The sequence below is a fragment of the Cololabis saira genome, chromosome 24 (assembly GCF_033807715.1).
Source record: "Cololabis saira isolate AMF1-May2022 chromosome 24, fColSai1.1, whole genome shotgun sequence".
Taxonomy (NCBI): domain Eukaryota; kingdom Metazoa; phylum Chordata; class Actinopteri; order Beloniformes; family Belonidae; genus Cololabis; species Cololabis saira.
The window spans coordinates 502501-528247 of record NC_084610.1 but is presented as its reverse complement, the minus strand read 5'-3'; the positions used below and the strand labels follow the sequence as shown (position 1 = coordinate 528247).

At 43.1% G+C, this 25747-nt stretch overlaps 1 protein-coding gene across 6 annotated transcripts in view; it reads left to right on the top strand.

The window, feature by feature from the left end:
- LOC133425182 (collagen alpha-1(XVIII) chain-like) overlaps positions 1 to 25747 on the top strand; it is an 89419-nt gene that overhangs the window by 57692 nt on the left and 5980 nt on the right. For 4 of the 6 annotated variants that reach the window (XM_061715882.1, XM_061715879.1, XM_061715877.1 and 1 more), the window contains exons 6-40: positions 2717 to 2847; positions 2928 to 2945; positions 3368 to 3562; positions 3643 to 3669; positions 3766 to 3828; positions 4625 to 4699; positions 4775 to 4825; positions 4897 to 5028; positions 5337 to 5390; positions 6455 to 6499; positions 6632 to 6712; positions 7082 to 7213; positions 7609 to 7674; positions 10086 to 10112; positions 10632 to 10730; positions 10889 to 10924; positions 11881 to 11955; positions 12268 to 12294; positions 12372 to 12431; positions 18256 to 18333; positions 18491 to 18526; positions 18610 to 18663; positions 20039 to 20101; positions 20180 to 20245; positions 20390 to 20420; positions 20560 to 20610; positions 20692 to 20726; positions 20818 to 20934; positions 21044 to 21179; positions 21998 to 22062; positions 23386 to 23514; positions 23608 to 23640; positions 23725 to 24039; positions 24129 to 24326; positions 24399 to 24505. In XM_061715882.1, coding sequence (XP_061571866.1) covers positions 2717 to 2847; positions 2928 to 2945; positions 3368 to 3562; positions 3643 to 3669; positions 3766 to 3828; positions 4625 to 4699; positions 4775 to 4825; positions 4897 to 5028; positions 5337 to 5390; positions 6455 to 6499; positions 6632 to 6712; positions 7082 to 7213; positions 7609 to 7674; positions 10086 to 10112; positions 10632 to 10730; positions 10889 to 10924; positions 11881 to 11955; positions 12268 to 12294; positions 12372 to 12431; positions 18256 to 18333; positions 18491 to 18526; positions 18610 to 18663; positions 20039 to 20101; positions 20180 to 20245; positions 20390 to 20420; positions 20560 to 20610; positions 20692 to 20726; positions 20818 to 20934; positions 21044 to 21179; positions 21998 to 22062; positions 23386 to 23514; positions 23608 to 23640; positions 23725 to 24039; positions 24129 to 24326; positions 24399 to 24505 — 2908 coding nt within the window. The remainder of the gene's footprint in view (positions 1 to 2716; positions 2848 to 2927; positions 2946 to 3367; positions 3563 to 3642; positions 3670 to 3765; positions 3829 to 4624; positions 4700 to 4774; positions 4826 to 4896; positions 5029 to 5336; positions 5391 to 6454; positions 6500 to 6631; positions 6713 to 7081; positions 7214 to 7608; positions 7675 to 10085; positions 10113 to 10631; positions 10731 to 10888; positions 10925 to 11880; positions 11956 to 12267; positions 12295 to 12371; positions 12432 to 18255; positions 18334 to 18490; positions 18527 to 18609; positions 18664 to 20038; positions 20102 to 20179; positions 20246 to 20389; positions 20421 to 20559; positions 20611 to 20691; positions 20727 to 20817; positions 20935 to 21043; positions 21180 to 21997; positions 22063 to 23385; positions 23515 to 23607; positions 23641 to 23724; positions 24040 to 24128; positions 24327 to 24398; positions 24506 to 25747) is intronic. The other 2 variants (XM_061715878.1, XM_061715880.1) reach the window with 2 other exon arrangements.

Sequence of the window (25747 nt, the reverse complement as noted above, 5' to 3'; positions counted from 1 at the left end):
AAGTGTATGCCGTGATTCTGGATTATACTTCCCAATGTCTGCATGTATAAACTGAACAAGATTGGCCCTAGCACTGAACCCTGCGGAACACCATAACAGACCCTTGACTGTTCTGAAGAAACCTCATGTACATGAACAAACTGGAACCTGTCAGATAGATATGATTTAAACCAACGTAGAGCTGTCCCTTTAATCCCAAAAACATGCTCTAACCTGTGCAGTAAAATGCTGATCTATAGTGTCAAAAGCAGCACTGAGGTCCAGTAGAACCAGTATAGAAACTAATCCCTTATCTGAGGCCATAAGGAGGTCATTCGTGACTCGAACCAGTGCTGTCTCTGTGCTATGATGTATTCTGAACCCTGACTGAAAGACTTCAAACAGATCATTTCTGTCACGATTCAGACAGACGACCAGAGGACCAAAATTGCGTCACACAAGAAGGTTTATTAATCCTTCAGGGGAAAGGGAAGTTGGGAGTGAATGAGGGCTTCAGGGGGTCCAGGGGGTCCCGGGGGTTCAGGGGGTCCACGGTGTTCAGGGGGTCCAGGGGGTCCAGGGTGTTCAGGGGGTGGAGTGACAGGGCTCATGACACATTTCTATACAAATAGTCACATAACTGGCTTGAAACTGACTTTTCCAGAATTTTAGATACAAATGGAAGGTTGGAAATTGGTCTATAATTAGCTAAGGTGTCTGGGTCAAGAGAAGGTTTTTTTAAGTAAAGGTTTAATTTCTGCGACTTTGAAAACCTGTGGTACATATCCTTACATAATAACAGCTGTTATGGTCCAGTACTACTACAGTTTTACCGTTTTTGATCCGTCTTAGTAACCCTTTTACCAGATTTCCTGCACTGTATCTGAATCTAAATGAACACGAACATAAAAGTACATGCACATACATGTGTGAACAAGTTAGAGAGGAGATAAAGATTCAGGAGTGAAGCGTCTTCCTTTGATCGATGCAGTGGCGCCCCCCGCAGAACTGATAGCTGTATTACATCTAAAAACAAAAGTCAGATCTGCTCTTTAATGAAGAACAGTCGGCTTCTTTCTAAACAAATACATCTTTACAGTTTTTCACAATTGCTAACACACGTTTTTCACAACCTAACGGCATTCTCAAAACTGCACACACAAAACTGAAAACATCACACACAAAATGCTAAACCCTGTCACTTCTTCTCCAGGAAGACTCTTTTCCATCAAATCTCTTAACTGTTCCCAAAATGGAGCTCATGTTTTCATTTGGTACACACAGCCATATTTTCAAATGATACACACATACCATTCATTTGGTACACACAACTAAGCATTTACTGCACACACACCAAGCATTCACAGCACAATGAAGTGCAAAACTGAAAACACAATCATAGAAATGGAACACACATGGATGTCAATGACTATTGAGAATAATCAATTTATCTTTTTGGAAGATTACTGTGTAGGCCTACTTTTGTCATAGTCAAACATAAAACAGCACAAACATATGCAGCCAAAAAATGTTTTATTTATTTTTCTTTTATACATTTTTGGACGTAAATGTACTGTGAACTGGCCTGCTCAAACCCCCCCTCCACCATGTCCTCCTCTTCCTCTCCCTCCTCCTCCACCTTGATCTTCTCCTTGTCCTCCACCTCCTTCTCTCTGTCTACCTACTCCTCTATGTCGTCCTCTCACTCTCAACCCTCTTCTTCTCTGGTTCTCCATTGTTCACCAAACAAAACATTGCTCTCAAGGCCCTTTGATAGTGCAGTCCTGATTGCAAATGGCTCACCAGACGTGGATGTTTTGAGATTTGACTATGTGTGTGTTGTAGATTGATGCTTTGTGATTTTTTGTGAGAAGTGTGTGCAACGACTGAACACTGTGTGTAGTGTTTTGACAACAAGGTTGTGTGAAATTGACAACAGAGTGTAAAGAAGGAAAGTCAGAGTCTAATGCAGATAAGGGAGTGTGATGTAGTGTAAATTGTGTTGATTGATTAGGTACTTAAAGTGATGGTTGTGCAAATTGTGCCAAGTTTTCGTTTTTTGTGTGTTAACAATTGTGAAAAACTGTAATCACCAGGGTTCATACGTTTTGAAAAAACCTGGAAAAGTCATGGAATTTGAAAATATCATTTTCAAGGCCTGGAAAAGTTTTGGAAACACGAGTTCACACCAAAAGTTATGGAAAAGTCATGGAATTTATTTTTCTCACTTAATGATAACATTTAGTAATAACAGCCTATAAGGTAGATTTAAAATTGATCAATAAATATTTCATATCGAAAAGTGCTTATTCATTTTTCAGACCCTATTACCTCAAACATTTATGCCAGTTATTTGTTCTTTAATGTGCAATATTAGATTACTATACAACATATACTACAACATATTGCTGGTATATCAGTGTTAGTTTAAACCATAATTGTCATTACATCTCCACCGTAGTGACTTTTGACATAGTTTTATTCCTATATTTCATTCATACATTGTTTTAAGGTCATGTATAGTCATGGAAACTTGCTGCCAAGTCATGGAAAAGTCATGGAAATGTGTTGGTTAAAATGTGTCTGAACCCTGAATCAGTTTCTTTCTTTACACAACAATTGTTCTTTCTCTGCTTTAAATCTGATCACCTTTACTGATCACCTTTAGATCAGTATCAGCTGAATATCTGCAGTCAAAGATGTTGTTAAAGTTTTCTAAATAGCGTCCACCACTCAGGTCCTGGCGGTGCCAAAGGTGAGAAAGGCGACAGAGGAGAGAGAGGCTTCAAGGGAGACGCGGGCCCCGCGGGGCCAAAGGGAGAGTCAGGTAGCAGCTCCGGCTCTCGGGGGGGAGGACAAGGATCCAAGGTGAGCCGACACTCGTGTCTGCGTGAGCATTGTTGATTCAGCGACAAACTAAGACTAATGCTTTGTTTTGTTTTTTCTAGGGAGAAAAAGGTGAAAAAGTAAGTTCAATACAAGCTGCATGGTTTAATGTTTCTGATGATAAATCTGCCACAAAGGTGGGAGTGTGCAACCATTTTTCTCTTTTAAAAAAAGTAAATGAATCACTGTTTTGTGCACATGTTGAGCCTGCGGGAGTGTTGAGGAGTGTTCTTAAAAGGAAATTTACTAGCTATTCGTTTCAGCTACTCAACAGTTTGAGACCTTGTTTAGCAAAATTTCATATGGTTTAAGAGGTGACTGTATTTAATTTTTTTCACAGAAGCTTTTGCTTTTTTCAGCAAAGCACCAACCACACTGAATGATGAAGCTGATAAAAACGTAGTAACACTGATTTGAAACCAGGGTTTACCAGAGATGATTAATAGTTTCAGTCAGATCCTCTTCCCCTTTGACGTTTAATAACTTTTTTTTCAAACAACAGGGTGGCTCTGGTACCGGGTACCCCGGCAAACAAGGCGAGCGTGGGGCTCGGGGACCCCCCGGCCCACCAGGACCTTCGGGGGAGGGGGTCCAACCCGGGGACGGTTCTGTGCAGCAGGGGGGCAGAGCTCGCGGACCCAAGGGGCCTCCCGGTTCGGAGGGCCCGCCAGGACCTGCAGGGAGAGATGGGGAGCCTGTGAGTACCAAGAAGAATCTACTACAATCAGAATAAATAAACCAAAATCTGTTCTTCGTTGATTGTTCTGTGTTTTTCAGGGGGATCCTGGAGAGGACGGGAAAACCGTGGGTCTTTGTTTTCATACGGATCTTTGACCAGATTTACTGAGGGGATTGGTTGAGTTTTAATTCATGTGATGTCATTTTTGTTCTGGTTTCCAGGGTCCTGCTGGGCCAAAGGGCATTCCAGGAGTCCCAGGAGGCTCTGGTGCCAAGGGACAAAAGGTACAATGCATCTGCCCCCCCCAACAAGACTGAGGTCTGACCTGGCACCAAAGGCCCTATTGTATCTGTAGGAATTTTTATTTTTCTCTTGTTTTTCTTCCGACGAAATGAGGGCCTTTTTTCCCCCTAAACGTGCCCCAAAAGTCACCAAATTTTGCACGCAAGCCAGGCCTGGCAAGAAATGTGATATTTAATGGTTTGCATTAATGGGCGTGGCATAACGGCTCAACAGCGCCCCCTAGAAAACTTTGTGCCTCAGGCCCCACAATACGGTTTGACGTACATGCACGAAAATCGGTACACACCTGTATCATGTCGCAACTTAAAGAAAAGTCTCTTGGCGCCATGGCCGAAACTGAACAGGAAGTCGGACATTTTGAATTAATCATGTAATTTTGGCGCAATTTATGCCATTTCTTCAGCCGCTTCTTCGCCCGAACCGTAACGTGCACCCAGGTGTGTTATACATCAAAATGTGCGTCTCCATCCTGCGACAACACGCATTACTTTTCTCAGTCAAAAGCGTTACCGTGGCGACGATAGACGCCAAAAAGCGCACCCACCCTTCATCTGATTGGTCGATATTTGATAGTCCCTATTTTGTGCCATAACTTTTGAATGGTTTGAGAGTCGTGGGTGGTTTCATCCGCTAAATGTCCAGGCCTGAAGAATCTACATGCAAGTTATAGAAGCGCTTCCACTGCAGCCTGAACGTGCACAAGGGTGCAAGGGCCCGTTCATCGCTGCTTGCATCTTTAATTTGCCATTACAACTTGAGTTTTCTGTCTTTTTCCAGGGGGAAGGCTCTCCTGGACCAAGAGGCCCCCCAGGTCCTCCAGGACCTCCTGGACCTGGCACTGGTGATCGTGCAGTGAGTGCCCTCTACTTCTTCAACTACTTAGCTTGAAATGACACATTTTTTTCATGGTAATGTCTGATTTCGTAGACATTCGTGGACATGGAGGGTTCTGGATTCCCAGACTTGGACAGAATCCGGGTACGTAGTGGAACATGAACAACATGTTGAATGATTATGCAGATTAATAACCTTTTGGATTTACTATCCAGGGCCCCCCGGGTCTTCCAGGTCCTCCCGGCCCCCCCGGGATCCCTGGGAATTCGGCATCCCTGGGGTCTGATGGCACAGTAGCATTTGGACCTCCTGGCCCACCGGGACAAGACGGGGCCCCTGGTTTCCCCGTGAGTGCAGCTTCATGTTCATGCTAACAAGTCATTGATTAAGTTATTGTGTCAATTCATTTCAATTAAATATTTCTAAAGCAAAAGTTTCAAAAATGGGTTGTTAAAAGTTCTGCTTTTCAATTACATTAGTGAAACAAAAATTCTAATTTCAAAATGAGTCAAGATATGAAAAATGTTTTTACATTAAAAATCACCTGAAAGTAGAGTTTTTACAACTGGACATTCTTTATAACTGTGAAGTCAGCTGATAACAGAATTGTGGGAGCAAGTAACCACCATGATATTTTATTGGTCTGCTGTTTCAGGGCCCCCCAGGTCCTGCTGGTGCACCTGGTCGACCTGGATCCACCGGAGTAAAGGTCTGAACTAAATACAGCCATGCTAGCTTTACTGGAGGACAGATGGGTGGTTTGTTTTTATGGGGTGTAAATCAGAGAAAAAGGTGTACCACAAGGTTCTGCATTCGTGCTTCTTTTTTTATACCTATTTACTGTATACTGTACTGCAGAACTACATGCATCATTTACCGTAGTTTGAACATGTAATCATGACAAAGTGAGAATGGAAATGTTACATTTCAAATTTGACATCTTTTGCTTTTACTAAATTAATGGTACCCTGTAAATGGTGCAGAAAATGCCCAGTTTACCATTTTAGCATGAAAACATTTGATAACTAGCAATAATCATATGAGTCCAGGGTTGAAATGTATATGGAAATGTACAGTTAATTTTGTTGTACTTGATTAATTATATCTGCGCTGGGCTAAATGCAATTTTCAGTTTAGCACAGAAGCAAGAAAACATGTTCTAACTATTACTGAAGATATGGGTACATGGGTTAAAAGAAATGATGGTTTTTCATAGACGTCTTTAATTGTATTTGTGAATTATGCAGAGCTAAATGCTAATCTGAATTTTGCATGCAAGCTTGAATAGATTTGCTAATTAAGTACAGTGGTTAAATGATAATTGAAATGTAAAATGTTCACTTGGGCTTCTTTTGTTTGTAGTTATTTAATGTAATTGTAATTATGTAAAACTAGTACAGAGGGAAAATGCTAAATGTGAAATGCTCAGTTTAGCATGTCAGCATGAAAACCTTTGCTATTTAGCTCTAAACACACAAGTACGGAGCCTGTCAGGACTCTTTTTGTTGAGTTTAATGGTAAATGCTAATCTTTATTAAGCATATAAGCATTAAAATGTGCTAATTAGCATTAAACATGTAAGTAGAAATGTTTGAAGAAAGGTTTTTATTTTTTTCATTTCCTTTGTTTTAGCCCTCCCTTGTTGAAATGTAAGATTATAACAGCCTTAATAGTATTTCAAATTTAAGGGAGATTTCAAGAAGAAATTTTGATGAGCTTAAATGCAGTTATTGATAAATAAAAACAAACATTTGGTTTCTCTTTGCCCGCCAGGGTGACGGTGGGGAGCTTGGTCTTCCAGGACCAGCTGGAGAAAAGGTACAGAAACTCTGTTCTTCTGTCGAGAAACGCGTGTCTTTCTTTTTCAGACCATTTTCCATTAAAGATTTCTCACTCAGCCGATATAAGTTAGTGGTGCATCTTTACGGTTTCTTTCTTGCTCTCCTCTAGCAAGATGCTGAAGACTCCAACTTTTTCGACAACCTCTTCTCTTACTTTGCTCCGTGCTCCTCAGCGTGTAAGGGGTGGCAGGTACTGGGAGTTATCACTGCTGTGGTGATTTTCTTGACTTTTACCAGGACTTTTACTATTATTTTTTTTTATTTCCACCATTAACACAATTTCCCCACCAAGGCTGTGTTTGTTCCTGGCCTAATTGTTTGCTTTCACTTTTCAGCACGTGGCATCTCGTTTTGTCTGATCCTCAAGTATTTAAAACTGCTTAACTTGCATCTTTTCTGCTCTGTAATCTATATGATGCAACTGTTGTATCATTTAGTTTCCTCTCTCAACTTCTCTGTGAGTTGCACTGAAGATTGTTTTATAACACGCTTACATATTAACCATCAAAAAAAAAAAAACAAGCAACAAAAAGGACCCGTATTTGTCTTTCCACCCAAGGGCTCTAGGGGCGACCTGGGCCAGACAGGTAAAGCAGGGCAGACGGGTCTAGCAGGACTCCCAGGCCCGATGGGACCAGTCGGGCCTCCGGGCCCACCGGGGCCTCCAGGGCCGGCCCACGGCGGCGTCAGTGTGAGTATAAATATCTGTTCATTATGTGCCAGGAGTATAAACTCTGAAATTGTCCATAAATGCAACCTTGTCCTTGATTAGATTTAAAACGGAGCAAAAAGCCACAGGAGACACGAAGATGCATTAAGAAATACGGTCACACATTTGTGTAAAGTTAACACGCTGGATATTCTTATGAACAATGGAAAGAGTTTGAAAAAGTATGTTGGGTTTTTTTTTGGAACAAAAAGGTGTTCTTGGTTCAGATCATCGAGGATCGCCTACCCTACTTTTGAGTAGCTGATCACGTCGTCTTCTGCCTGAAAGCACTTGGCCTAATCAATTGTACAGATACCCAAAATTGCTAGAGAATATTTTTTTTTCCTTTTTTTATAATTTACATCCTCTTTATGCAGACCGACCAAGAGGGGCATGAGGTGCCAAACGGCTCCCCCAGACTCCGAGGCCCACCCGGGCCACAGGTAAGCACACTGGACGTTGTTTCAGACCCTGCAGATTGCTGGGCTGTTCAGACTAAACAACTAACTGAGTCTTAAAGTCCTTTCACTGTTCACATTACTTGATTGGTCACCGACACGTGGCCTGACAGCGACCCGGTCGCTAACCTGGTCTCTAAAAACACCTTTTGTCAACGAAACACTTGGAAAATGAAGCATATCCACAAACAAAACACGCGTTTCTTTATTTTAAAAGAGTCAGAGGGAGAAAAATGAAAATGGCTATTGGAGCATTGTTTGATCAGAACAAGGAAAATGAAAAAGAAGAGACAACAAACATGAGTAAAGATTAGCAGAGATTGTGAGTAAAAAAGCTTTTGTCGATTTTCCCTTTGGGTTTCTGTTCCTGGACTTTCCCGGGGAGGCTGAGAAGTGTGATCCCCCTGTAGTTGGAACACACTCTCCGGTTCCCCTTTTTAAACAGAGGGACCACCACCCCGGTTTGCCACTCCAGCTGTACTGTCCCCTTCCTCCATGCAATGTCGCAGAGGCGTGTCAACCAAGACAGCCCTACGACATCCAGGGACTTGAGGTACTCAGGGCGAATCTCATCCACCCCCGGTGCCACTGAGGAGCTTATGAACCACCTCAGTGACCTCGGCTTGGGTGATGGATGACCACGCCCCAGAGTCCCCACTCTCTGCTTCCTCAGTGGAAGGCATGTCAGTCGGGTTGAGGAGATCCTCGAAGTATTCCCTCCACCGTCTGACGATATCCCCAGTCGAGGTCAACAGCTCCCCACCCGCACCATAAACGGTGCCGGCAGAGTACTGCTTCCCCCTTCTGAGGCGCCGAACGGTCCTCCAGAATTTCCTCGAGGCCGACCGAAAGTCTTCCTCCATGGCCTCCCCGAACTCCTCCCAGACCCGAGTTTTTGCCTCCAGGACCGCTCAAGCCGCGGCTCACTTGGCCTGCCGGTATCCATCTACTGCGTCAGGAGTCCCACAGGCCAACATAGCCCGGTAGGACTCCTTCTTCAGTCTGACGGCATCCTGTACTTCCGGTGTCCACCACCGGGTTCAACGGAGGCAGAGAACATGGTCCACTCAGACTCGATGTCCCCCGCCTCCCCCGGGATCTGAGAGAAGCTCTCCCGGAGGTGGGAGTTGAAGATGTCCCTAACAGAGGGCTCAGCCAGACGTTCCCAACAGACCCTCACAATCCGTTTGGGTCTGCCCGGTCTGTCCAACCTCCTCCTCCACCAGCGCATCCAACTCACCACCAGGTGGTGATCAGTTGACAGCTCAGCCCCTCTCTTCACCCGAGTGTCCAAGACATGCGGCCGAAGGTCAGATGAAACGACAACAAAGTCGATCATTGACCTCCGGCCTAGGGTGTCCTGGTGCCACGTGCACTGATGGACACCCTTATGCTCAAACATGGTGTTCGTTATGGACAAACTGTGACTAGCACAGAAGTCCAACAACAAAACACCGCTCGGGTTCAGATCGGGGAGGCCGTTCCTCCCAATCACGCCTCTCCAGGTGCTAGGGTACTGGAGAGGAAAATACGGCCGATAGTTGAACCTCGAAATCAGGAGGAACAATGCGGTTTTCGTCCCGGTGGTGGAACACTGGACCAGCTCTACACCCTCCGCAGGGTGCTCGAGGGTTCATGGGAATTTGCCCAACCAGTCTACATGTTCTTTGTGGATCTGGAGAAGGCATTTGACTGTGTCCCTCGTGCCATTCTGTGGGGGGTCAGTGAGTATGGAGTCCGGGGCCCTCTATTAAGGGCTGTCCGGTCTCTGTATGATCGGAGCAGGAGTCTGGTTCACATTGCAGTAATTCAATCCAATTTTATTTGTATAGCGTATAAAACAACAGATGTTGTCTCTAGACAGTAGACACTTTCCAGAGACCCAGAACATGAACATAAACCCCCGAGCAATTATTACATTAAGAATGGCAGGTAAAAACTCCCCTAGTGGGAGAAAAACCTTAAGCCAAACAGTGGCAAGAAAAACTCCCCTTTAGGAGGAAGAAACCTGGACCAGGACCTGGATCATAAGGGGGTAAGAAACCTGGACCAGGACCTGGATCATAAGGGGGGACCCTCCTGCCGAGGGCCAGACTGGGGGGTCGGGGACGTTAGCAGCACAGCAGGCAGGTGGAAGCAGCAGCGGGATGACCAGAGGGAGGGGGGGGGGGGGGGGGGGCGCAGGCAGGTGGCAGGTGGAAGCTTGTTATTAGAAACTTGACAAGAAGTCAGGAGCGCTGGAGACTTTATAAGGTGGAATTTTTGCACGAAGAAGCAGTTCCATACATGAAAGCTGCTTAACTAACGCACATCAGAGGTGTAACCTGATATTGATAACAGACCAGTTTGGAGGCAGGAGTTCAGTGTTTTAACGCTGCACGTGTCGTGTCTTCCAGGGTCCTCCTGGTATCGCAGGTCTGCCTGTAAGTACCACACAAACATTTGATGTCTTTGTACTCACATTTAATTATTAATTATATATTTACAGAAAACTGTACATTAAGAGAAAATATCAATCAATAAAAGTCATATTAAGATAATCTGGGTATGAAATCCTAAAACAACTTTTATTATTCTTATTATTATTTTGTCAGTGAAGTTGTCAGTTATCGAAATAAAAAGGAAAATTACGCATAAATGTGTATATTCTTTGGAATTGTTCAAATTAGTTTTTTTTTTTAAAGTGTTTTTCTACCCGTATACACAGAAATACGACAAAATAATAAAACTCACTGTGCTCATGAGCATCTTTTTTTCACCTAATATAAACTTATATGGATTTTCAAATTCCACATTATGAAATAAGTTGTCTTATCAAAAAATAAAGTTAAAGGCTAAATATTTCGGTTAACATGGGATTTAATGGTTGCCTTCTGTTCAGTCAGTTTATTAAATCTAAAATAATAAAAAGGAAATAATGAGCTTTTAATGTTGTGGTTTAGGGAAAGCCAGGTCTGCCAGGTGACCATGGCGACAGAGGAGCAGAAGGCCCGCGAGGACCTCCTGGAGTCTCAGGCGTGGATGGATATCCTGGAGCGGCGGTACGGAGCCAGAAGATCCAGATCTTTGTTTAACTCCTCATGTGTGCCTTTTAGAAAATGAATACATAAATCAATAAATAACAATCTTCCTCCTGTTTTTGTAGATTTGCTCCTGCCAGTATTTACGCCATTAATGAGGTCCTGTTTTCAATTTTTAGGGTCCAAGAGGAGACAGAGGAGAGAAAGGAGAGGCGGTGAGAATTTTATTTTTGTTGAGATTTCCCTGTATTTTATGTTAGGAAAACATATTTAACATATGGACTTATTGTGCTGTGCAGCTTGTCATGTCTCAATAACTCAACACAGTTTGTGACTTTCATAGAAGAATCATTCATTTATTCAAAACTTTTTTTTAATCTAATTTAATAAACATAGCTCCTGAAAAGCTTTGGAAATGGATCTTTGTAAACTTGTTATGCAAAATAAGTTCTGGGGTGGATCTTGCAGTGTGACGGACAAGTCTGCAGATGCAATTAATGCTTGTGTAACAGAACATTGTTTGGGATAATAAAGCTCTCTGAAAGCTCCTGGTGTGACGGTTTGAACACCAAAGGTGGTCAAAGGTGAGAACTCCTGACGGCTTCTGGTATGACTTTTTTTTTCTTTCAAAACATTGATCTATTGCTTTTATTTATCATAAAATGACCGGTACACAGCCTGGAAATGGGGCATATAAGAGTTTATTACCATTTTGAACATTTCAAAGTTAGGAAAAGCACAATTAGAGACCTTTTTAACAGTTACGCAAGCATAATTCTCCAAAACTTTAGTTTCTAAACATTCTTGGATTTAAACTTCCAATTATACATGTATAACAGAATATGTATTTTGTTTCACAAATTAATAAATCAGACAAAAAAGTGTCCCACAAGGCTCTGCAGTAGGGCTACTTTTGTTTTCTTGTAATTAGTCTTTTTATTGATTAAAATCTTCAAAATGTCGATTTTCAGAAATTTAATAGGCTATACTATTGTTTACAAACTCATAAGCAACTTTCTTTGCTCTAATTGCGTGGTTTTTGATGAAACCTCAACCAGGAGTCCTTCATTTTAGTTTGATGTGCACTACCAGTACTCTCCTGCGGTGAAAACATAAAAGTCTTAAATATTCAGTATGTGCGCTTGTTTTTATCTCACTCTTTTAAATCCAGGGTCTCCCAGGGCGAGATGGCGGTCCACCTGGACCTCCAGGGCCTCCCGGACCTCCAGGACACACAACACGAGATGTGAGTCTCAGGTGAAAATGCAAACGTACAGAAAAGAGTGTGGATTCACCTGTGAGATGAAGTTAGCCATCACCTTCACCAAACACTTTAACCTCCTCTCACTCGTGTTCACTAACGTTCACCTGCCTGACTGCTCGTTACTAACTGACCTAACTTTGTCTTGCCGTAGTCTAACGAAGTGTTTTGGAATGAAGAGGGTCAGGTGAGTGACCTCTAGTCCCCTAACCCTCACCATCCTCCTCACTGAACTAAAATCAGCTTAATAAAGAAATGCAGTCTGTGATTAATGTTTTATCATCCCCTCTTCCTCAGGGCGGCCAGGGTCACGCCGGGTTCCCGGTAGGTCGCGTTTTGAGATTTGCATTTGAACACAATCCTTGATTGGACCTAGTGATGACGTTCTGTCCCATGTTTAGGGTCCCGTGGGTCCAAAAGGAGATAAAGGGGACGCAGGCCCAGAAGGATATGCACCCAAGGTAGGAAAACCACTTACACAATACTACAGTAGTACCAATACTGCAATTTCAGTATTACTTATTCACACCTATGAAGCACTTTAACCTTATTTACAACCCAGTCTCACATAAAAACGTACCCTGCCTACATTGGTCCAAAGTGCAAAAACGTAGAGGGGTTACTATATTAGCCCTTGAAATGTATAACTGTTACATTTTGAAATGTATAACTGTTACATTTTTCTGCCTATTCATTTTGCGTCCAAGTCACGTGACTTTTAAGATTCTGGCCGTGACAGCAACAAACACGGTGGACATTTTTCATTTTTGAGTGAAAGAAATCAATATTTTGAGTTAGTTTCTGCATAGAAATATATATATTTTACTTTCATAATATTCACTCAGTGAATTTACATAATCACTTGCTTGTTCGTGGTTGCAACGTTTTTCAGATCTCGTCAGAATAATGTAAAACGGTAACGTTTTAAAAATGTGAAAAAGTAACATTTTGGTTGTTGGATGGTGCTGTGAAAAAAATCTATATTTTGATGCTTCCTCGTTGTTGGGAATTATTTTCAGATCTCGCCAGAATAATAATTTGAAATTGCAACATTTTGGTGCTGGGATACGTGGCCGTGATATATACACAGCCACGTACAGTATGCCGGCGGGGATGGAGGTGGGGATTCCCCCCCCAAACCAGATTTTGATAGCGGAGCGAGTGGAGCCCACAGAAAGCAGTTTTATTTTGAAAACCAACCGGATTTTCTTGCATTCCAAAAGTCTGACTTCCGGCCTGCCAAAATAAAAGATACAGCCAGACAAATGAATGAAAAAATGAAAATAATCCCTCTGGGATCCCCCTATACGTCAGAGTGACGAGGGGGATCCTGGACACGTGACAGATGCCCCCGATCATGTGCCGGTTAATATTTAAGATAGTTAAGTTTAGAGTAACTAAACTAAGTAGGGATGCTGTTATAATAATAATAAATAATTATAAATAATTTGAATTAATTATTAATTATATATCAGACTTAACCTCCAGAAATGAATGAATAATTTATATTAATCATAATATTCATATTTAGTATAATAATAAATACACCTGTAGCACAAACCAGTGTTTATAGCAAACATTCAGAGACATTATCAGACAATGATTAATGACAACATAAGTAATTTGACTTTGTCTTTCAACCATTTCTTAACATCAACATCAAATATTTGAAGGAATGGCACTCCACTGTTCACCGTGCAGTAGGCTATAAAGTAAACAAACTTTGGCATAAACAAAACAAAAAAAAGTCACAAGCTCAAAAAGTTGTATTTTTCTACAATACTGCAATAGTTCGGCTTTTTGTCCAGCGCTTTAAAAGCTGAGGGAAGTTAGGGAACCAGGTTGCCAGATTGGTTTCAGGGGGCCGTTTTTCACGCATATAGCAGTGCGTCGTTGACTAAGTACAGGCGGAGTTGTCAAGTAATGCGTGAAAAACGCTGACAATAGCAAACCTGGCAACCACTAATATTGAGTTTTTTTAGCCACTTACCCAAAAACACGGTCTGATTAATTTTCCATGGATGATTGCAATTACTGTAGAAACAGTATATAATTTATCTAGACTTTAGGTCTATAATGTGTTAACAAACCACATCTGGCATATCACATTGAGTAGCCTAACTATACTTTTGAATCTAAACTATTCATCAGTCCGACCATCTCTTCTTCTTAGATTTTTAGATTTAGATTTATTTTTTTGCACAGTTAAACATTACACAAATAAAAGTACCAACTTTAAAAATTTAAAGTGCAGGAAGAGGCGAAAACTCAAAGAGCTTATCGGGTGCCTCCACCTATAGTTTTTTTTTTTTTTTTTTTAAAGATTTTTTTGGGCACTAGTGGCCCTTTATTCAAGCTGCAGATATGAAATGGGTAGAGAGAGAGAACGGGGATGACATGCAGCAAAGGTGCGCAGGCCGGGATTCAAACCTGCGACCGCTGCAGGAGGACTGTAGCCTCAGTATATGAGCCGCTGCTTAACCCACTGCGCCACCGAGCGGCCCGCCTCCACCTATAGTTAACATAAAATTTAATATCATACTTATAAAAACAAAATATACAAATTATCAGTTAGAAATCTATAGATGATGGAAATTAAAGGAAAATTACAAAGAATTTACACAAAAGAAAAATGATCGGATAAATGAAAAACAAGTACAATTTAATAATTAAGAAACAAACAAAAAAATAAACGACTAAATAACAAACCAGATGAACAAAAAAATAATAATTTCAAGGAGATTACACATGATGGTAAAATTTTTCAGCACATCCATTACTTATGCCAGAGCAGTTCCATTCACAAAACAAAAAGTAAGTGGTGTTTCAGACATCCTTTAAAACCTTGTACAGAGAAGCATTTTTTTTGCTAAATGGGAATATTTATTCCATAGTTTGACCACCCTGTACCGTATTGCATATTTACCCCTGGTTGTAACATGTTTATTAAGTAGACTTACTAAAAAACGTTTCTTACTGGTTTCTTACCGGTTTCTTACCCAAAACCGCTTCGACAAGCTCATCACATACCTGAAGTCACAAGAAGCCATCTGTGAGCAGCTAGATCAGCTAAAAGATTTTGTCGAACCCACTAGAGAGAGGATGAAGTTTCAAAAGTAAGCCAGAACAAAGACGACCAAGTCCAGCAGTGAAACAGAAGGCTGCATACTTTGTGGTGACCCAAAGCACAGAAAGAGACTGTACTTCTGCAGGAAGTTCAGGACCAACCTGAAGCCATCGGAGAGAAGGTATGCAGCACGACAACTTGGTGCCTGCAAAAGATGCCGCAAACTCCTCCCCGGCCAAGACTGCAAGAAAACAATCTATCTGTGTGGAAATCCGGTTTGCAAAGGCCAACACCACTACCTTCTCTGTCCAGTTGCCAGGCCTCAGCCCCAAAGAACGTCCAAGTACGGTCCAGTGAGAGCTGAGGGTAAAAGATACACCGAAACTCAAGAAAAGTTTCTCTCCAAACTTACACCTGAGCTGGCGCAGCAGTGTCGAGACGCCTTCTGCAACGTAGTGTCCAGAGCTTACAACTCCACAGCAGCTGAGAGAGGCCTTCTGGAGGAAAACTCCTTGACTGAGTACTAGAGATGCACCGATCGATCGGCCCCCGATCGGGATCGGGCCGATAATGGCCCTATCAGCTTTGATCGGAGATCGGAAAATAATAGTTCAAAACCTAACCAGGGGTAAATACAGTGTGTTACAACCAGGGGTAAATATGCAATACGGTACAGGGGTGTCAAACTATGGAATAAATATTCCCATTTAGCTAAAAAATGCTTCTCTGTACAAGGTTTTAAAGGATGTCTGCTGTACCTGGCCGTGTATATATCACGCCACGTATCCCAGCAGTTTTAAAGGATGTCCTACTGTACGTGGCCGTGTATATATCACGCCACGTATCCCAGCACCAAAATGTTGCAATTTCAAATTATTATTCTGGCGAGATCTGAAAATAATTCCCAACAACGAGGAAGCATCAAAATATAGATTTTTTTCACAGCACCGTCCAACAACCAAGATGTTACTTTTTCACATTTTTAAAACGTTACCGTTTTACATTATTCTGACGAGATCTGAAAAAATGTTGCAACCACAAGCAAGCAAGTGATTATGTAAATTCACTGAGTGAATATTATGAAAGTAAAATATATATATTTCTATGCAAAAACTAACTCAAAATATTCAATTCAATTCAATTCAATTTTATTTATATAGCGTCTAATACAACAGAGTTGTCTCTAGACGCTTTACAGAGACCCATACCCAGAACATGACCCCGAGCAGTTATTACATAAACAATGGCAGGTAAAAACTCCCCTAGTGGGAGAAAAACCTTAAGCCAAACAGTGGCAAGGAAAAACTCCCCTTTAGGAGGGAAGAAACCTTGAGCAGGACCAGGCTCATCAGGGGGGACCCTCCTGCCGAGGGCCAGACTGGTGGGTCAGGGACGGCAACAGCACAGCAGGCAGGTGGAAGCAGCAACGGGATGACCGGGGGTGGGGACCGCAGGCCAGCACACAGCTCCCGAAGCTCCGGCCCAATCAGCAAGTCCCAGATTGGGGTGCAGGGTCAGGAAAAGACTTGTGCTCCGTAATGCAAGCTACAGCCACCCACGGCCACCTGCAGGACAAAAGAGAGAAAAGGGAGGAGAAGGGGGGGCCAGCAACGGGATGACCAGGGGTGGGGACCGCAGGCCAGCACGCAGCTCCCGAAGCTCCGGCCCAATCAGCAAGTCCCAGGTTGGGGTGCAGGGTCGGGGAAAGACTTGTGCTCCGTAATGCAAGCTACAAGCCACCCACGACCACCTGCAGGTTCCGGTGTCCGGCAAAGGATGCTGCAACATGGACAAAAGAGAGAAAAGGGAGGAGAAGGGGGGGCCAGCACAAGAAACCACAGGAGCGACTCTGACACACTAAAGTTTACACTACCTAGAGATTTACCAACACCAGCTAGAGGTTTACTAAACACTAACTATAGGCTTTACTAAACAGAAATGTTTTAAGTTTAGTTTTAAAGGTGGAGGTGGTGTCAGCCCCCTTAACCCAGATTGGAAGTTGGTTCCATAGTAGTGGCGCCTGATAGCAGAACGCCCGCCCTCCAAATCTACATTTAGATACTCTAGGAACTACAAGTAAACCTGCACTCTGAGAACGGAGAGCTCTGACAGGAACATAAGGCACTATCAGGTCTTGCAAATAATGCGGAGCTAAGCCGTTTTGGGCTTTATACGCAAGTAATACAATTTTAAATTGGATTCTGAATTTTACGGGTAACCAATGGAGCGACGCTAACACTGGAGAGACGTAGTCTCTCCTGCTAATTCCTGTCAGTACTCGTGCTGCTGCATTTTGGATCAGCTGGAGCCTATTCAGCAAATTACTTGGACATCCTGCTAACAACACATTACAGTAATCTAGTCTAGAAGATACAAACGCATGATTGGCATATTGATTTCTTTCACTCAAAAATGAAAAATGTCCACCATGTTTGTTGCTGTCACGGCCAGAATCTTAAAAGTCACGTGACTTGGACGCAAAATGAATAGGCAGAAAAATGTAACAGTTATACATTTCAAAATGTAACAGTTATACATTTCAAGGGCTAATATAGTAACCCCTCTACGTTTTTGCACTTTGGACCAATGTAGGCAGGGTACGTTTTTATGTGAGACTGGGTTGTTATTTAGGCTCCATACAGCAGTTTATATGGACAATATTTAAATGAACCCACCCTGAAGTTCAAGTCCCACGCTGTGAAACGCCAGCGCTGACACGCATCGCTGTCACTGTCACTTTGCACAAAGCAGATCGAGGGGAGGTTCAGTTTACAACTGAAAAAGCTTGTTTTATTTGACACCACTTATCCTTTTCATAATCCTAGAGAGATGAAGATATGTTGAGGTGAACGTCTTTAAACGAGCAGACGACTGCATAATTATCACAGGACCTCGAATTCTTCAGGTAAACTTGGAATCTTGCGTCTCCAGCTTTTGAAACGCTCCCGGTGAGACCTGAAGACGTGGGGCCGCGGCGTCATGTCGGTCGAGCGTTGAGTTTGCCTACTCGGATGGATTTGTGAAGTTCAGGGTTTACATGAAGGCTTCGAGATCGTCTGAGAATCTTTTTGTTTTTTATCTTTTTTGTTTCTCTCACTTCTGTTTGAGAAGACAGATTTGCAGCAGACACATTTGAATAATTATTTGGAGAAATCAAACATTGTGAAGCCTGTTGTTGTACATTTTTCAGAGTTTTTGAGATTTATTTCTTCTTTCAGGGCCAGAAAGGAGAACCCGGCATCATCTATGATTCTGAAGGGAAACCCCTGTACCTGGGAGGTTTGGCGGGAGCGCAGGTATATTGATCCTTTAACAACCCTAACGCACCTTTACTGATCAGAGCATTCAGTCCTTCTGTGGCTCGTTTATGCATCAGAAATGAAAGTGCCTCTGAGTTAAATGTCCATTTACTGCTATTAAATGTCTAATAGTGATAATGGTGTCTGTGTGCAGGGTGAGAGGGGAAGTCCTGGCCCAGAGGGACCGCCAGTACGTAATATTGTGACCTGTTCAAGGTTGTGTGACGAGCTGGCTGCGTCAGATCCATGTAACGAGTGTTTATGTTTCTCCAGGGTCCACAAGGTCCGTTCGGCCTGAAGGGGGAGATCGGTTTCCCTGGAAGACCGGTAAGAAGCAGACATTCACACCACAGACAAAGTAATTAATGTAAAGTTCACGTGTGTGAACTTTACATGGTTCTTTGTGGAGCGTGCTCCAGGAGTACCGGGTACCGGGTCCTCTCCTCCGTTCAATCCTGCTTCAAATGGACCGGTTTGGCTTGTGTTGCTGGTAAAAGGCTGGATTTGTTCGTGGTGGGAGTTGGACTCTTTTAAGACCGTTTTGGTGGCCAAAGGATTCGGTCTTCTGTGCAGATGATGTGGTCCTCTTGGCTCCATCAAACCGTGGGTTCCAGCTTTCCTCGGAGCAGCTCGCAGCCCAGTGTGACGCGTACATCATGTGACCTGTACATGCCAGAAACATTTTACCGTGGCAGTTTTGTGTTGTGAAATGTATCTTTTTTTGAATAACATTGACATGTTTTCATTTGGCCTACCGTCAACGATACCAGAGAAAAGTTAGTAGCGTTGTGTTGTCTAGCATCATTTTGGCTCCAAAGCGTCAGCTCTTATGAGTTGCTCAAGAATTTCCAAATCACTTGTAGTATTTTGAATATTCTTCTGTTTTACTCGATTAGTTTCATTTCTTCGCCTCAGTTGAAGTCGGGCCGTCCTCCTTTTTCTGAGGAAAAACTATTAGCTTCAGGACACGTTTATACATAGCCGGGTATTTACAAAAATGGATATTTCCCCCTCTACGTTTTGAAAAATATCCTCGTTTACACGAACCCGCATAAATACACTGTTACGGTGCTATGAGCATCCAAACCTACAGGGGGCATTGTAATGAGAAGATAAAGTCATGCTAGCCAATCAGAATCCTGGAAAAAAACATCAACAAATGACACGTGTGAAGCCTGAATAATATGGTTCGGCGTTAAATCGACGGCGTAGCCTACGTACGGTGGGTGTCGCCGCGTACCCTACGCCGTAGCTCTGCGTTGGTGTAACGCGGAACCATAAATCAGCCTTGACTGCCAGTTACTTCCAAGATGAAACGAGAGTCTTTCGTTTGGCAGAGAAGTGGAGTTACTTAAGTGTGACTTTAGAATATAAAACAGGTAAAATACAAGAAAATATTGACGGTGGCCAAACAAATTGTAAACACAGGTCGCACAAATGAAGCTGGTGACGTTTCTGTCTCATAATGTGACGTTCTGAAGCCTAAATCTCTGTTTCCCTCCATTTACAAGCAAACGTGAAAACTGAGTTTTTGAAAATCTCCACTTTGGCCAGAGTTTTCAGAAATGATCGTTTTTGGTGACTTTGAGCTTCGTTTTCGTGTAAACGAACGGCCAAAACGCATGAAAACACCACCGTTTTTGCTCCGTGTAAACGGGGCCTCAGTTTTTAATGTCAGAGGTTTAAAAATGTCTCTTTTTAGGGTCGACCAGGACTGAACGGCGCCAAAGGAGAGAGCGGAGATTCAAGCGGATATGGTTACCCTGTAAGTGATTTGGGATCATTGATTGTTGGAAACTCTGTTATTTTTTGAAGAGGGTTAAGAGTATTTGCTGTGTCTCAGGGTCCTCCAGGTCCTCCAGGACCCCCAGGACCTCCGGGACCTTTTGGCTCCGACGACAGATCCAGAGTGAGTCGAAAAATAACATCCTCTCGTAGTGCATCATACATTTATCTTATTTGTGTCCCAAAATTACATTTTTGTTTTGGTACGGCTGAACAACAATATTACGTTTCTCGAATGTTTCTGTTTCTTTTGTTGTTTTTTTTCCAGGGATATGATGACAACTCGCGGTACTACGGTAGTGAGTCCTCCACATCCACACGGCGCAGTGGAAAATAGAAATTAAAGCATTTGCTCAAAATTGAAGTTTGAGGAGACACTGCTCCTTTAAGAGTAAAATCCCTGTTTTTTAATTAATTGTTTACTCGTCTTTTTCACAGCCAAAGGAGAGAAAGGAGATCGAGGACCACCAGGTGTAGTGGAAATTCCAGGTACTTTGTGTACATAAAGGTGGGTAAACTTTTTATGTTCTCTAGACCAATTAAGTGAATGACCTGATGTTTCTGATCCAGGTTTTGGGACCAGCCTTGACTTCTACACTCTGAAGGTAAACATCCTGATTCCGACTGCTTGTCGCCCTTTTTTGGTTACATTTTTCCAGTGTTGGTGTGAACATTCTCGTTTTTCTGTCCGTCCAGAACGAGCTGAAAGGTGATAGCGGGCTGAAGGGAGAGAAAGGTGAACCGGGGGGAGGATATTACGACCCTCGTTATGGACAGAGCGGCGCTGGATATCCAGGACCTCCCGGACCTCAGGTAGAACCATGAAGACCATCACTGCCCTCACAAGAACATCTGTACATGAGCAGATTCTTTTTAATAGATCTCCTCCCACCTTTAAAACCCTGAATCCTCATCCCGTCAGGGCCCCAAAGGAGACTCCGTCATCGGCCCAGAGGGCCCTACTGGGCCTCCTGGACCACCCGGGAGAGGCTACGATGGCCGGCCGGGACCACCAGGGCCTCCCGGGCCTCCAGGATCATCCAGAGGCGGAGGACAGTGTGAGTGGTTTGTCCAGAGCGACATCACGTTAACCCCAACCTGTTCCAACTGCTTCGGTACATTTGGTACCTGCGGATATTGCTGTGAAAGATAGTTTGGTGAAGCTTTGATGTGGCGCTTAGCTGCTCCTGTTTGCTATAACCTCTTTATTATCATATTGAGACTCCAGCCTACGGGAACAAGATTTTACACCTTTTTTTTTTAAATTAAAATGAACAATGAATGTTGTTAACAATAAAATACATACTGTATTTCCGCAATATAAGGCGCACCGCATTATAAGGCGCAGCAAATATCTGGTAAAATACCGTCCTATAGTGGCTGGGGTTGAGTTAGTATCTACCTGATGGAGCTGCACTACAGGAAATGCTACAAAATCCTACAGCAAAGTACCATACGTCAAACTTTATTAACAAAATAAAAACCAGCTTTGCTCCGTCTCGTCAAAGTTTCCATTATGAGAATCAGCGTCGCTGCTGTTGTCTGGAACGTCTGTGACGATTCCTGCCGTTTTTAGCGCCGTTACTTCGGCGACACCAACTACATTACCCAGAATCCCCCTGACTACAGTAACAGAAATTACCGTAATGATCATATACAGTATAAGGCGCACCACATTATAAGGCGCACTGCCGGTTTTTGAGAAAAGTAAAGGCTTTTAGGGGGGCCTTATAGTGCGGAAAATACGGTACTACAGAACATTTAATAGATTTCAAATTTTATTGGGAAATAAACCAGATTTAATAGGATAATTAAAACCAGGGTAAGCGATTCTTTGCATTTTCTGAACTTGAATGCTTTTCTGTTTGAATGGCAGCTATCAGCATTCCTGGACCCCCGGGACCACCTGGAACTCCAGGACTACCTGGAACTTCTTCAGGGGTGAGGAAACCTTCAACACAACACAGTTTTTGCCTTTTTTATGTTATGAAACATAACAAAATGCTTAATGAGTTTTCTTTATAAGAGAAAAAATACCCGTAGCTGACTAAAATATATTCCTTGACTACTTAAAATTTTGGATTTGAATGTTCACTCTGCGGTTGTCACATCCATGTCAACCGTTCCTGTGGTTCTGTTCCTGATGGTTCTGTAGCTTTCAGTCCCGCATTCAATAACATGAGTTAAATCAGTATCACAGAAACTATTGAAACCATGAAGTTTGATATTGTTGCTTTTAAAGTGTTTAACAGATTTTCTGTGAATCGTTCTGTGGCTCTGATTACATGTTACGCTGTTTTAAAGTATGTTCTTTTTTATGTAGCCTATATGTTTTTGTTGAAAAAATAAAGGTTTTTACTGAGCAATCTTATCTCAGTATTGCATGAGAAAATAGCAATGGCTAATTACTAATTGTAATAGTAATTAAGAGCATTTGGTAACGGATAATTAGAAATGAATTATTGATATTGAGTAATATTTGATCATGGGTGAGATTATGAGCGATAAATAGTAAGTAAGTAGCATACAGTTATTACAATACCAATTACTAAATAGCAAAGATTCTAACTGATGAGTCTCAGTTCCTAATATTAGATCATTCTACCAATTTTAACGCAACCAGCAATAATTTCTAAATGATAGCTTGCAATTATCAATACTTCTTAATCAATACTTCCTTTATTATTTGAGCAAAACCGCTAATTAGCGATGGCTATGTTACACTAACAATTACCAGTTGCTAAGGCAGTTAGCGATATTGCTAATTGATTATTACCAGTTGCTTTAATTGCACTACAAATGAACGCACTTAGCAACAATTTCAACTTGATAGCAATTATTAATTTCACGTTATTTGCTGATAATTGCTACTGTTGTCAGCAACAATCACCGAATATTAGCAGTTCTGATTGAGACGTCCCCAACTGCTAATTGTGTTAGCAATTATTGCTAGTTTTATTAGCAGTTATTATTCTATAACCAACTGCTAATTGTGTTAGCAATTATTGCTAGTTTTATTAGCAGTTATTATTCTATAACCAACTGCTAATTGTGTTAGCAATTATTGCTAGTTTTATTAGCAGTTATTATTCTATAACCAACTGCTAATTGCTAATGCAGTTAGCAATGATTGTGAACTGATAATACTAATAATGAATATAACAATGAAATGTGTTAATTACTAATGCAGCTAATAATAATGTCTAATTATCAATGGGACATTATTAATCATGTAACTAAGGGTTTTGTTTCTGGCGTTTGTAGGTGACGGTGTTCAGGTCTTACGACATCCTGACGGCTACAGGGAGGAGACAGCCTGAAGGCTCGCTGGTCTACGTCCTGGAGCAGATGGACCTCTACCTGCGGGTCCGAGATGGACTTCGTCAAGTCCAGGTGAAGCTCTGGACTTGTAGACATGAATGATCCAGAACCACACAGAGATAAATTGTGAGTGTATTTAAATGCTGTTTTCCTTTCGTGTCTCAGCTCGGGGGCTACATCGCTTTGCCAACGGTGGAGGTGAGTGGAGTTTACCCTTTATTCTCTTTTCAGTTTCTAAAGACTCAACGTGTCACGTTGTAACTCTTAACGTCCGTGTTTCAGGATAATGTTGTTGCAGCTGCGGAGCCGCCACCAGTTGTACCTTTCTACCCGGATCAGCGGTACAACACTGACTCTGGGAGACCGGAGGCTCCGGTCCAGCCCCCGCCACAGCCGGACCCCCGTCAGAACCCCTACAACGATCCCCGGTACCGCTACCCAGAGCAGTACCCCGTTCCCACGGATCCCAGGTATCCCAGTTATACTGACCGGATAACCCAGCCCGACAGGCCCTACGCTTTCCCGGTCACCCCGATCCAGAGGCGTCCCCCTCCCGTGCCCCAGGCCCCGGTCCACCGCCACTCGTCAGGCCCGGCAGTAAGAGGAACCTCCAAGCCTCCACTCGTCTCCGGAGCTCCGGCTGGCCTCGTTCCTGGAACTAAACATGGGCTTTTGTTTTCCCGCAGCTGCACCTGATAGCGCTGAACGGCCCTCACACCGGCGCCATGCGCGGCATCCGCGGCGCGGACTTCAAGTGCTTCAGCCAGGCCCAGGCCCTCGGGATGAAGGGAACCTTCCGGGCCTTCCTGTCCTCCCGGCTCCAGGACCTCAGCAGCATCGTCCGCAGCAATGACAGGGACTCGGTGCCCATCGTCAACCTGAAGGTGGAGAAGCTGAGCAGAAACGGGTGATGGTGTATCCGCTCTGAAGCCTTGACCAACCCCCTTGTCTTTCAGGATGAGGTTCTGTTCGACAGCTGGAACAGCATCTTCAGTGACAGCAGAATGAAGGACGTCTCCATCTACTCCTTTAACGGGAAGGACGTCCTCAGAGACGACACCTGGTGAGACAACAGTCATCAGGACGGAGGGATGGATGATGGATGGATGGATGGATGGATGGATGGATGGATGGATGGATGGATGGATGGAGGATGGATGATGGATGGATGGATGGATGGATGGATGGATGGATGATGGGTGGATGGATGGATGATGGATGGATGTACAGATGGATGGATGGATGGATGATGGGTAGATGGATGGATGATGGATGGATGGATACATGGAGGATGGATGATGGATGGATGGATGATGGGTGGATGGATGGATGATGGATGGATGTACAGATGGATGGATGGATGGATGATGGGTAGATGGATGGATGATGGATGGATGGATGGATGGATGGATGGATGGATGGATGATGGATGGATGTACAGATGGACGGATGATGGATGATGGATGTACAGATGGACGGATGATGGATGGATGTACAGATGGATGGATGGATGGATGATGGATGGATGGATGGATGGATGTACAGATGGATGATGGATGGATGGATGGGTGGATGGATGGATGATGGATGGATGTACGGATGGATGGATGGATGATGGATGGATGGATGATGGATGGATGTACAGATGGATGGATGATGGATGGATGTACAGATGGATGTACAGATGGATGGATGGATGTACAGATGGATGGATGGATGGATGGATGGATGTACAGATGGATCGATGGATGTACAGATGGATGGATGATGGATGGATGGATATTTGGTTGGATGGATGGATGGATGGATGTACAGATGGATGGATGGATGTACAGATGGATGGAGGATGGATGGATGGATGAATGATGGATGGATGGATGGATGGATGGATGTACGGATGGACGGAGGATGGATGTACAGATGGATGGATGATGGATGGATGGATGGAAGGATGATGGATGGATGGATGATGGATGGATGTACAGATGGATGGATGGATGGATGGAAGGATGATGGATGGATGGATGATGGATGGATGTACAGATGGATGGATGGATGGATGGATGGATGGATGTACAGATGGATGGATGATGGATGATGGATGTACAGATGGATGGATGATGGATGGATGTACTGATGGATGGATGGATGGATGGATGATGGATTGATGGATGGATGTACGGATGGATGGATGATGGATGTACGGATGGATGGATGGATGGATGATGGATGGATGGATGTACAGATGGATGGGTGGATGTACAGATGGATGATGGATGGATGGATGGATGGATGTACAGATGGA